Here is an 11,998-nt window from a genome sequence, read left to right on the forward strand (position 1 = left end):
CTCTAGCCATTAGGTCCTTTCACGCGGTCCCGCTTGGCTGCGCAAGCCGCGCCCACCGCGGACCCGCCTCGCCCCGCCCCGCTCCTCGCCTCGCCGGCGGCTCCCCACCGCGGTCCTGCCTGGCCTCGCAGGCCGCGCCCGCCGCTACGGGCATCAGAGATTTGCGTCGTCTCCCTGGAAGACGCTTATTTGCGTTTCGCCTCGGATGGTATGCAAAATGGGTTCTCTATTTGGGTGTTCTGTTGGACCGTGTTTCTGGGTACGCCAAACACTGTCTACGACTGATTTTGTGTTTGTGTTACGTTATTGGAGACAGTCTTAGGACGCGTCCGAGCATGGATCCTCTTGTTTTTTTTGGTACCTCAGCCCCTACCCTGCTTACCGTCTTTCTCTTGCTGTAGCACGGGGTCTCGTGGAAGATAGACTGATGGAGTCTAGAATCATATCCTAGTTTGGAAGATACATGGCCTCATGGATCTCTTGTTTGTATTGTATTTGTAATTTATTTGAATTTTATGTTATGAAAACCATATGTCCCGTGAAAATCGCTATGTAATTTGAATTCTTGCTTGTTCAATTAATATCAGACTTGATGCCATGGATTTTCTTTGGTCCCTAAACTGCAGTCGTCGTGGGCGGAATCTTCTCGATGAGAGATGAAGACGAAGCGAGCGAAGAGAGCACTGTCCGAAGCGAAAGAGAGGCCATGTGAGTCCCAATGTTTGAACAGACACCTCTCCCCTCTCTATGACTAGTGGGCCAGGCTTTGCGGTTGGGTGGAAAATGCCAGAACCACGCAAGGCCTTGGGATGAATCCACGGCGGAGGAGTGTGCATACAGGTTGACAAATGTATGCACACTCGAAACAAAATTTTTAGAGCATTTTTCAGAGCCTTTCTAAAATTCACTTTCTAAACCATTATTTAGAGAGCTATTTGCATAAAAATCGCTTTCTATATCTTTTCACTCTCCAACATTTTTTCTTGTCTTCTACATTCGGCTAGCGAAAAATCCGGAATAGAAAATAGCTATATTTGGAAGATTATTTAGATAAGCTGTTGGATGGTAGTTTTTCACCAAAATCTTCATTCCTACCATTCAGGAAGGATATGGAGAGTCTCTCAGAGATGTTCTTACCTTGAAAACGGGTTCTGTTGGAGCAGTTTTTTCCAACTTATTGCCTGTATGACAGTTTTAAGAGAGAGAGATTTTTTTTCCCAATCTGGTGGAGTTGGTCTAAGATATATTGATTAAATAAGTATATATTTAATGAGTATTTGAGTGTAAGAAACAGAAAATATTTCATCGGGTATTTGTGCATGCTATGTACATGAGAGATGGGTGATGCATGGTTGAGTGCATGCATCTCACAAAAAAAAAACTATCTGCTCGAGCACGAGGTAGAGGCCGGCCGGGTAGACAAATTATTAATCGGAGATCACATGGTTAGCGAACATGAACGTGCATGTGACCTCTAACGAACACCTTAACTGCCTGTACCGGCCAAATTAACTGAATTTGCTCCTCGATCGGGGAACGAGCTTGTTGGTCAACCATGCATCACAAGGGCCGAAGATCGTACTAGCTGGTGACTAACTAAATATGTTTTTTTCTTTGTTATTAATTTCTGAATCACTATTCATATAATAAATTAACTAATCGTCAACATGCAGATGTTTAATTTCTGCAGGCTCCGGAACATGATGATGATCATGATCCACAGTTTTGGCATGTGCATGCACGACGTACGCATGCATGGCCCGTACGTATCCATCCCAAGTCACCATTGCGTATACTGCTATGTGATAATTGTTCGAATAATGTGCCCGTCTTCTGCCGTGCGCCGTCGATCATCGTGTCGATGTTTTCCGCAAACTAAAACCAGGTGACTGCAACTGAAAAGTGGTACTGGTACTGGTGCGCCGGCCGGCAGCTGACCGCTCGCAGCTGCAGACACATGCATCGATCGAACCAGCAAAAAAACGCCCGGCGCACATGGAGCACACGTTGTATATATACCACCCTGTTCGTTTCGCTGCCAGGCTGAAAAATAATGTTCTCTGATTTATTGTAAAAGAAAAACATTATACCATAATTGATAAATCAGACCGATAAGTTTAAGTGGTAGTAGTGTGTGTATATACACACACGTACTGCATAGCATATATAGATAGTAAGGAGTACAAGCTGAACTTTCAGGGTCCACAATCGACATTGGTGCATGGCCCAAGAGGAGGCGGCGGTGGCACCGGCAACCATGGTTCATGTGCCGAGCAAGGACGACGCCAGCCGCAGAAGTAACCAGCAGCAGCCGCCGCCGCCGCAGCAGTACTGGGTGAACGGCGCGCTCATCATCGGCGCCGGGCCCGCGGGGCTGGCGGTGGCGGTGTGCCTCCGCGAGCAGGGCGTGCCGTCGGTGGTGCTGGAGCGCGCCGGCTGCATCGCGCCGCTGTGGCAGCACCGCACGTACGCGCGCCTCAAGCTGCACCTCCCCAAGCGCTTCTGCGAGCTGCCCCTGGCGCCCTTCCCGCCGCACTTCCCGGAGTACCCTTCCAGGTGCCAGTTCCTGTCCTACCTCCACGCGTACGCGCGCCGCTTCGCCGTGGCGCCGCACTTCCGCGCCACCGTCGCCTCCGCGCGCCGCGACCGCGGGGTCTGGCGCGTCGACGCCCACGTCGCCGGCCGCGGCCACGTCCAGTACGTCTGCCAGTGGCTCGTCGTCGCCACGGGCGAGAACGCCGAGCCATTCGTCCCCGACATCGAGGGCCTCCGGCGCTGCATCAGCACCGGCAGGGCCCTCGTGGTGCACGCCGCCGAGTACCGGTCCGGCGAGCCCCTGAGGGGCAAGCGCGTGCTCGTCGTCGGCTGCGGCAACTCCGGCATGGAGGTGTGCCTGGACCTCTGCCACCACGGCGCCTCGCCGAGCATGGTGGTAAGGGGCGCGGTGCACGTGCTCCCGCGGGAGGTGCTGGGCCGGTCCACGTTCGAGGTGTCCGTCGCCATGGCGCGCTGGCTCCCGCTCTGGCTGGTGGACAGGGTCCTGCTGCCCGTGGCGGCGCTCGCGCTGGGCGACGTCGAGCGCTACGGCCTGCGGAGGCCGGCGCTGGGCCCGCTGGAGCTCAAGAAAAGGGAGGGCAGGACGCCCGTGCTGGACATCGGCGCGGTCGACAAGATCAGGTCTGGCCAGATCAAGGTGGTGCCCGAAGTGAGGAGGTTCCTGCCCGGCGGTGCGGCGGTGGGGGTGGCAGCAGAACTCGTGGACGGCTCCGTCGTCGAGGCGGACGCCGTGGTGCTGGCCACCGGCTATCGCAGTAACGTGGCCTCGTGGCTCAAGGTACGTTTTTTTTGTTATTTTATATAGAGCAAAGTCTGATTTGTCCCGCCCGCTAGCTAACTTATCCTTTAATTTAAAAAAAAAACATTCTTGAACTCGAATATCAAATTACTTAACTTTTGAAATCGAATCCCAAAAACTAGTTATTGGGGAGATACCAAACATGTTTTGGGGTTTTGAAGGTCTTCTCTCCAAAAGAATGAGAAAAATCCAATCCCCAACGAGAAAAATAATAAAGGGGGGGGGGGGGGAGGTCTCCCTTTATTTGAGGGATGTGAAGCTATGATTTGAGGAACTGAGAAAATTTTTCTCATTGGAGTTGGGTTTGGGAACTGCTGGAGCTACAAGATCTCCAAAATAATAGTTTTTTCTCATTAGGGTTTAGAAAAGGGGATTACTGGAGATGCTCTTGCCTATTCCTAAAATAGTCTAGAGTGGTTTTGATGATGATTTTCTCTATTGTGGTATGTGGGCCCCACATGTCTTTAGTTTTTTTATTAGTCATGCTATCTTTTCTTGAATATTTGAGTTTTTAAATGATCTTATATAAAAAAAGTCAATTTGAAAGTTTAGATCTCTTCTAGCACTATAAATTTGGTATAGAGTGTATCTCTATTTGAAGTTGTTTGAAAAAATTCAAAACTTCAAATTTAATACCTAGAAATAAAAAATTGGGGCCTCTAAATGATCTCAAATAAAAGGGTTTTCAACCACAAAGCTATACATCGAATTAAGATATGTAACTTTGGTATAGACCATGTCAATGTCCAAGGTCATTTGAAAAATAAAAAATATGAATTTTAAAATGTGAGAAATGAAAACAAATATGTAGGACTCTAAACAATCTCATATAAAAATGTGTCAACAACAAAGTTGTAGATTGCATTTAGAGCTATAGCTTTAGTATGTGCCACGTCAACATCCAAGGTCATTTGAAAACTTTAAAACCTAAATTTTCAAAATTTGAGAACTTAAAAATGAATATTTGCACCTCTAAATGGTGTCAGATAAAAAAGTTCAACAAGTGCATCGAGAGCTAAAACTTTGGTATAGACTATGTTAGCATCCTAGGCTATTTGAAAAATTCAAAAAAAATAAATTTTAAAATCTGATAAAAACGAATAATTGGAGCCTCTTAGATATCTAAAATATAAAAAATCGATTACAAAGTTGTAGATCGCATCGAGCTCTACATTTAATTTTGATAAAAAAATTGTATTCATCCGACTTAATATGAAAATAATTATGATTTTGTGATATAAAAGAAAGACAAAAGCTACCTGACATATGGGACCCAGGGATATGTCAGCAAAACACAACGAAACCATTTTGAAATGGCTAAGAGATAGTTTATCCGGTTATGAAAGTTGAGGTAACTTATCTGGCATTTGCATTTGAGTTTGAGAGCGCTTTTTAAGTAAGTAGAATACTACTCTTTTATGTAAGATAAAAAAATACTCGTTATAGGGTCGTGATGGGTTGACTTCCGATGGTTGGGACGTAAACTTGACAAAAGCAGTAATGCAAATGCAGGGTCAGGTGAACGCTGCTGAAGAGGAATGCCGCGGGCTGTACGCCGTGGGCTTCACCGGGAGAGGGCTCGCCGGGATAGCGGAGGAGGCGATAAGAATAGCCGGCGTGCTGGGCAAGGCGTGGAGGCGGCCGATGGAAATAAAACTAGAGCAAGCAGCGCATCATCCGCATCACGGCTGCCTGTGACTGTGATGGATGATGATGCATGTGTACCGGACTAGGGGTAGTTAGCAATCCGGAGTGACAGTGGCTTAAACGCTACTAGGGCCTCGTTTATATTGCAAAAAAAAATGAACCTGATGAATAGTATCATTTTCGTCTTATTTGGTAAATATTGTCCAATCGTGGACCAACTAGGCTCAAAAGATTCATCTCGTGATTTCCAACTAAACTGTGTAATTAGTTATTTTTTTACCTACATTTAATACTCCATGCAAGCGGCTAAAAATTGATGTGATGGAGAAAGAGTGAAAAAACTTGAAATTTAGATGGCATCTAAACAAGGCGTAGCTCACTGCTGTCCATGTACCCTACAAAGGGAAAACATACGTGCAGGCTCTGCGCTTAGCAAAAGCAAACCGAGCGTTCTTCAGTTAACCTCATCTATCTATATTATGTCAATATAGTAGTGTTAAAAGAAACCCACGTTCACTAGAAGGATGTAAAAATTGCGAGGTTAATAAAAAAAAGTGTATTATATATTATAGAACAGTGTTAAAAGAAGCCTCACGTCTATGGTCTATTGGGAGGGTCCAAAATATGGGAGGGTCTAAAAATTATGAAATTAATCCATAAATAAATAAAAATATACCTGTCGCTGTTAAAAATGATCAACAAGTAAATATTTATAGTTTTGTCGTGCGTTATGATCTGATGTGGCCTAGCACTCAATAACACAGGATTTATTCTGATTCAGGCAACGTGCTCTACGTCCAGTTTCAGTCGGTCGGAGACTTTATTCCTGAGCTCAGGTGCTCGAAGTTTGCTGTGGGGTTACAAACGAGTAGGAATAAGAAGGGGGTGTTAAAGGCCCAGTCGGACTCTGAACCGAAGGGCCGAGAGTGACAGATGCTCTAATGTGCGCTAAGTATTGGAGCACATGCTCTGTGTAACTTTAGAGTTCTAGAGCTATTGAGCTATTCGAGTTCTCGGATCTTTGAGTGCTCGAATCGTCTAACTTCTCTTTTTTTAGAGAGCCAGAGAGCCAGAGTCAGAATAGCCAGATCCCTTTTTAGGAGAGAACTCATCCCCTTTTATAGTCGAAGGGGATGGGCCCTTACAAGTCAGAGAAAGAGAGAGAATGTATACGTGTGCTACCTAGTCTTGTTGCCCACACTGTCGGATACGAGATGGTCGTCGGCATCCACAATACTGTTTATGTCCAGATCCATGTGGCAGGCTCTACCGTCGTGTTCGCCTGGTATGACAAATGTCGACGCCTATAATACTGTTTGGGTTTTGACACGCCTGAAAGGTTGCATGGTGCCTATCTGGCATAGCCTGGTGGCACCGTCCTGCAGGTGCGTAGGGTATGGCAGTGTACGGTCCTCGATATTGCGATTTGACTTGAGCGCCTTACCTTATCTGCTCCGCCTGATCCCAGGCCCTCACCGAGCAGGCGCCCCCGGTCGGTCGTTCCCAGTCGGCCCCGACCATATCGGTTGGGGAAGAGCTACAAGCAGAGGTCCGACGTATCTTCGGTCGGAAAGAAGGTTGGAGTCAGACTATGTCCCCACCTTGGCCAGGCCTTTCGGTCAGGGATCGGATCGTTCTCCCGGCCTATCATTAGGTATCTAGGCTGGCCCGGGAGGCGCGCGTTGTTGCTACGCCGTCTACTGGGCCGAGTTTTTGCTGGAAAGCGGACCCATTGGGGACCCTGGGTTTATGAACCCGATAGGAGCCCTCGAGACCTTTTGGGATTTCTGTGAAGTCGTGAAGGGGTTGTTTACACTCGTTTCACGAGCGCACTCGGTGGGTGTAAGATCGTGGGTCGCCGTCGGACGAGACGGAGCACAAACCCGAAGTGTCGGGCACGACCGAGGGGTCGGGTGAGACGGAGCGCCATCCCAAGTGTCGAGCGCAGCCGAGGGGTCGAGCGAGGCGAAGCGTCCACCCAAGTGTCGAGCGTGGCCAAGGGGTCGGGTGCGACAGAGCTCCAACACAAGTGTCGGGCGCGACCTAGGGGTCGGGAGAGACAGAGCACCCACCCAAGTGTCGGGCGCGGCCGAGGGGTTGGGCGAGACAGAGCACCAACCCAAGTGTCGGGTGCGGCCGTGGGGTCGGGCGAGACGGAGCGCCAACCCAAGTGTCAGGCGCGGCCAAGGGGTCGGGTGAGACACAGCGTCCACCCAAGTGTTGGCCATGGCCGAGGGGTCGGGCGAGATGGAGCACCAACCCAAGTGTCGGGCACCAATCCAAGTGTCGAGCGACAACCCATGTGTCGGGCATGGCTGAGGGGTTGAGCGAGACGGAGCGTCAACCCAAGTGTCTGGCATGGCCGTGGGTCGGGCGAGACGGAGCGCCAACCCAAGTGTCGAGCGCCAACCCATTGTCGTGCACGGCCGAGGGGTCGAGCGAGACAGAGTGCCAACCCAAGTGTCGGGCACGACCGAGGGGGGTGAGCGAGATGGAGCACCAACCCAAGTGTTGGGCGTGGCCTAGGGGTCAGTCTAGTTTTGTGCGTTACCCCGTTCGTGGTTTCCGCAACTGAAGGGGTTGAGCTAACGTCGCTTGCCTCGATGGCTCGAGTGACGCGGTCGGTGTGCTTAATAACGGGTACGTCCGAGTGGAATCCGGGTCCGTTGTTCGTAACAGGGTCGACATAGCCCTCATGTGGCATTCCACTGCTCCTTAACCCACCTCCTGACAGATGCCCAAGCTGTTCCAGAGACCGACTCAGGTGGCCCACTGGCCTCCCCTCGATGGAGATTCTATGGGTATGGCTCTAGGTCAGGATTGAGATGACCCTATCCGCTTCTGAGCGGATCGGGTGAGGGCTGCTAGGGCTCATCTGTGTTTTCTCCTCTGACTCTATTTGACATGAGGCGGCCTTGAGCCCTTTGCAGGTTGGCCTTCGAACCTCGGTTGGTCATCGCTCATATCAAATGAGGCGACTACCGCTTTGTGACGCAACACGAAGCGTTGTGATGCAACAACTGCATATACAATGCTTGGATGTATGGGATGAATGTATGGATAAATGTATGAATGCATGCATGAGAATGGATGAATGATTATGCATTAGAAAACAAAAAAGGGTTTTGGTAAGGTTACCATGATGGCTCGAGTGACGGGTCTGGGGAGCTCCTATCGGATATGTCCGAATGGGATCCATGTCCGTTGTTTGTGATGGGGTTGGCATAACCAACATGAGGCATCCTACTGCTCCTTACTTGTCCCTCGGCAGCCACCTGAGCCGTCCGATCGACTCGGGTGACCCGTTGGTCTCTCCTCGATGGAGATTCCATTGGTGGGCCCTTCCAAATCCTTCCTAGGAAGGCGAAGGATCATTTGCGTGCAGTTGCGCCTTGTTTCCTGTGCCTAGGTTGTGGTAGTGGTGGGCCCTGCCTAGGCCACATCCCCCTGCCTAGGCACATCCCATTAACCAGGCGATGTTTCGCTGGACAGGGCGTGTCCCATCGCCAGGGCCACATCCTGCTGCACGCTTTTGCGCATTAAATAGGGGGAAGGGAGGGGTTTTTCCTCCCATTCTTTTGCCTTCCTTCCACCGCCGTTGTTCCTCCTTCCCCCCTTTTGCCAAATCTATTCGTGTGCCATGGTGGTTTCTAGGAGAGAGGAGGGTAGAGCGAGGGAGAAGACTCACAGATCCATTTGTGAATCCGAAGTGCGATGTCAAACTAGAGGCCTTCCAACGTGGATGAGGAGGTGCTGGCCACCTTCGTCAAGAAGGGGCTGCTCCCATCAAAGGAGGTGGTGCATTGGAGGGCTCCTACACCAGGGGAAGTTGTTCCGCAACCCCAGGCCAATGAGGTTGTCTCCTTCCTCACCTTCAATGAGCGTGGGCTTGGGTATCCCGTGCACTGGTTCTTGCGTGGGCTACTCAACGAGTGGGGCCTGGAGCTACAACATCTCAACCCAACTAGGGTGCTGCACATCACCGGCTTCATCATCATCTATGAGGCCTTCCTCGAGATGGAGCCACACATGGACCTTTTCCGGTGGATCTTCAGTGGGCGAGCACTGTCCAAGGGGAAGCCACCCAGAATCACGCCGATTAGGGATTCGCCTTGCAGAAGAAGCTAAAGCCGTCGGTCCCCTACCCTGCGTACTCCCCCTGTGACTCCAACCGGGGGTGGCACGTGAGTGGTTCTATATCAAGAACTCGGCAGAAGTGCCATTCTCGATGTTCACTGGAAAAAGGCCGGAGAGGAGGGAAAAGCTAGTCGTGGGGTCCCACCGGTTGATAGAACAAGTTGGAGGTTATCGAGACAGAGCTTCAAAGGCTTGTGCAACATGGCCTCGATGGGTTGCGGGTCTTCCATACCTTTTTTCGCCGTCGGGTCACCCCGTTGGTAGAAAGAACGCGGCTGATGTGGAAGTACTCTGGCCCGATGGATCCCGACCACGCGTCGCCGGAGGAGTTACCAAAGGATGAAGTCTAGAGTCATCTCGATCGGGTGCTGCAGTTGAGGGATAAAGACTCCCTTGAAGGGACACCTGGTCCCCTTCATGCCGTGAAGCTGTCCAATTTGGTATTCCCGCTCCCTTTTCTTGTGACCTTTTCCTTCTTGTTTTGATGTTTTGATTGATTCCGAGTTGCCTGTTTTGAAGGGACTCACGGGCTATAAATCCCGACCACATCTTCTGTGGTAGAACCGCCCGAAATAATGCACTTACGGAGTCACTTGTCTTCCACTAGACACTAAGCACCCCGAGAGCGAGCTACATCTGGCGGATTCCGTTGAGCACACCCCAAGGGAGAGCCCGAATAATCCACCTTTTTACCTCAGGATCCAATAATGAGAATGAGTTTACATTACTTAGTCCATTTCATACATCTAGAGTTCTTAGAAATATATTATTACAATACCAAATTCAGAGTGCGGAAATTTAATAGCGGAATGAAAAGAAACATCTATCGATAATATATAAGGATCCGTCTATGCCCACCAGAAGAATCCTTCACACAATGGCTACTCCTCAAGCAGTACCTGCAAAAGGGGTAAATAAACCCTGAGTACACAATGTACTCGTAAGACTTATCCAACTAGTGAGAATAATTTCATGACTTCAAGGAATATGATAAGCTTTGTGGTTTGCTGGGTTTCTTTTTGTAGAAAGCAATACTAATAGTGAATCCTTATGTATATTAATTATTAGCATTCATGATTAGTTCATTATCTAACCATTCTATGTAAGCACTTGTTCTACTTTCAAGCAAGGGTTGAACAAACAGTTCCATTTCACCACCTTTCCTCTTTTAGTTCTTACTATGGCGCTAGAGTGTAGACAAGCCATACCGGATCGCCTAGCGATTCATGAACCAATGTGCCCAGTTGGGTACCCCGAAACACATGCCCCGCTTGTACCTCAGGCACAAGCAGGACCAAACCACCACTCTCCTGTCATGGGGTTGAGGTCCCCGTCCAAACTTGGACTCCAAGCCCCTGCTCCTGAATCCTAGACTCAGTGCGGTGCTTAGACCTCCACCATCCCCATCTCCAATCAGTCGATCCAAAAAGAGCTAAAACCCACGACAAGAGAGCAACAAGCCTTCCCAATGCCCATACACAAGTATGTGCTCGGGATAAAAAGTTTGTGACTTGCCTAGAGTCCAATGCAACGGTCGGTCCTTAACTGACTCAGATAGGGAAACAGTGTAACCAAGCTATGCCCCGTTGGCCGCAGGACACAACCTCTTACACCCACCGATACCCAAACCATATCCCTGCCCGGTCTCCATTTTTGTTTCCACTATTTTTATCATGAGTGATAATAATAATCACCTATTGTGAGTAACGGCATGTTACTCACGCTACCGAAATCCTGAGCATGGCAGCTACTCTACCTTTACTAATAGGACTCATGGGTAAATATATATATGCATGTAGTTTTCATAAAATGCCTATAACGTAAATGCACATCACATATATATATTTAGATATCATTCGAAATAAGGGTTATGCACCGAGGCTTGCCTTGGGCAGGCAGGGTGTCAACAAAGTCAGCAACTGATGGCTCTAGGGCTCCCTTCTGAATGAGAATCTCCTCCTCGTACTCTTCCATGATCTCCTCATACTCCTGTTCGCCCGTAGGCACGAACTCTACCAACTCGTTATCTACAAGCATGAAATGATGATGCAACAGTTAGTAATACGGCAACAGCAACTCTTAAAATAAAATACATTTATCAAGCTACTAATCTAGCTCTACCGACTAAGATGCTAAGTTACCTATTATTACCACTAACAGGTATGAAATATCGCATGCGTTATCTTAGCAACTAAAGACATCCCTATTCTTAATATCAATTTACTCTATATATGATAAAACAAGGAGTATTAGCTACTCTATTTATCACCCTATTCTAAGGCTATAAAAATTATAGTGAGTGCCTAATAATCTAATGGACCTACTGTAAAAATTTCATATCCAAAGTTATTACCAATTTGCCACAAGAATTCCTATAATTATTAATCTAACTGATATTAGCACTTCCAAATGATTTAATAGACCTTAGCTTCAACACAGATATACATAAATCAATCATACTATCAGGTAGACCACATTTTTAGTTTTAGGAACTCAACAGAATTTATTTCACAATTTTTGGCTGTCTATGTGAATTGATATTAATTTCCAAAATTCAACTTAGAATGTAAATTATAAAGCTAATTCTATCCTTTATAAAATGAAAAATGGATTCTAACTCGTGCGACCCACGAGCGAGCGGCGTGGCCCACTCCCACGCACGCGCGACCCACTAACACGGCCCATGCGGGCGTGGCCCAACCACGCGACGACGGTCCGCGATGGGGAGGCCGTGCGCGTCGGTCATTTTGCAAAAATGACCTTGAGCTACCGGTTATTCCCTCCAAGGTTCACAGCACTATTCTTTCAGTCAGCGTTTAAGCAAACTAGTCCTCGGAACTATCTATCTTTACCATGGCC

The 11,998-nt window shown here is 48.5% G+C and overlaps 1 protein-coding gene across 1 annotated transcript; it reads left to right on the forward strand.

Annotated features, from left to right (window-relative positions):
• Nucleotides 1-2,257: 2,257 nt before the first annotated feature.
• LOC136469675 (probable indole-3-pyruvate monooxygenase YUCCA9) lies at nucleotides 2,258-9,130 on the forward strand. The gene is made up of 3 exons (XM_066467773.1): nucleotides 2,258-3,334; nucleotides 4,868-4,984; nucleotides 8,729-9,130. Exons 1-3 carry the CDS (start codon nucleotides 2,258-2,260, stop codon nucleotides 9,128-9,130), a joined length of 1,596 nt encoding a protein of 531 aa, XP_066323870.1.
• The last annotated feature ends 2,868 nt before the right edge of the window (nucleotides 9,131-11,998 follow it).

The sequence above is a fragment of the Miscanthus floridulus genome, chromosome 8, assembly GCF_019320115.1.
Source record: "Miscanthus floridulus cultivar M001 chromosome 8, ASM1932011v1, whole genome shotgun sequence".
In the NCBI taxonomy this organism is placed as follows: domain Eukaryota; kingdom Viridiplantae; phylum Streptophyta; class Magnoliopsida; order Poales; family Poaceae; genus Miscanthus; species Miscanthus floridulus.

Excerpts from the sequence above, each read along its gene's own strand:
- LOC136469675 (XM_066467773.1), top strand. The coding sequence starts at position 2,258 with ATGGTTCATGTGCCGAGCAAGGACGACGCCAGCCGCAGAAGTAACCAG. Across the intron at positions 3,335-4,867 it reads ACGTGGCCTCGTGGCTCAAG|GGTCAGGTGAACGCTGCTGA; the intron begins GTACGTTTTTTT and ends ATGCAAATGCAG. Across the intron at positions 4,985-8,728 it reads TAGCCGGCGTGCTGGGCAAG|AGGCCTTCCAACGTGGATGA; the intron begins GCGTGGAGGCGG and ends ATGTCAAACTAG.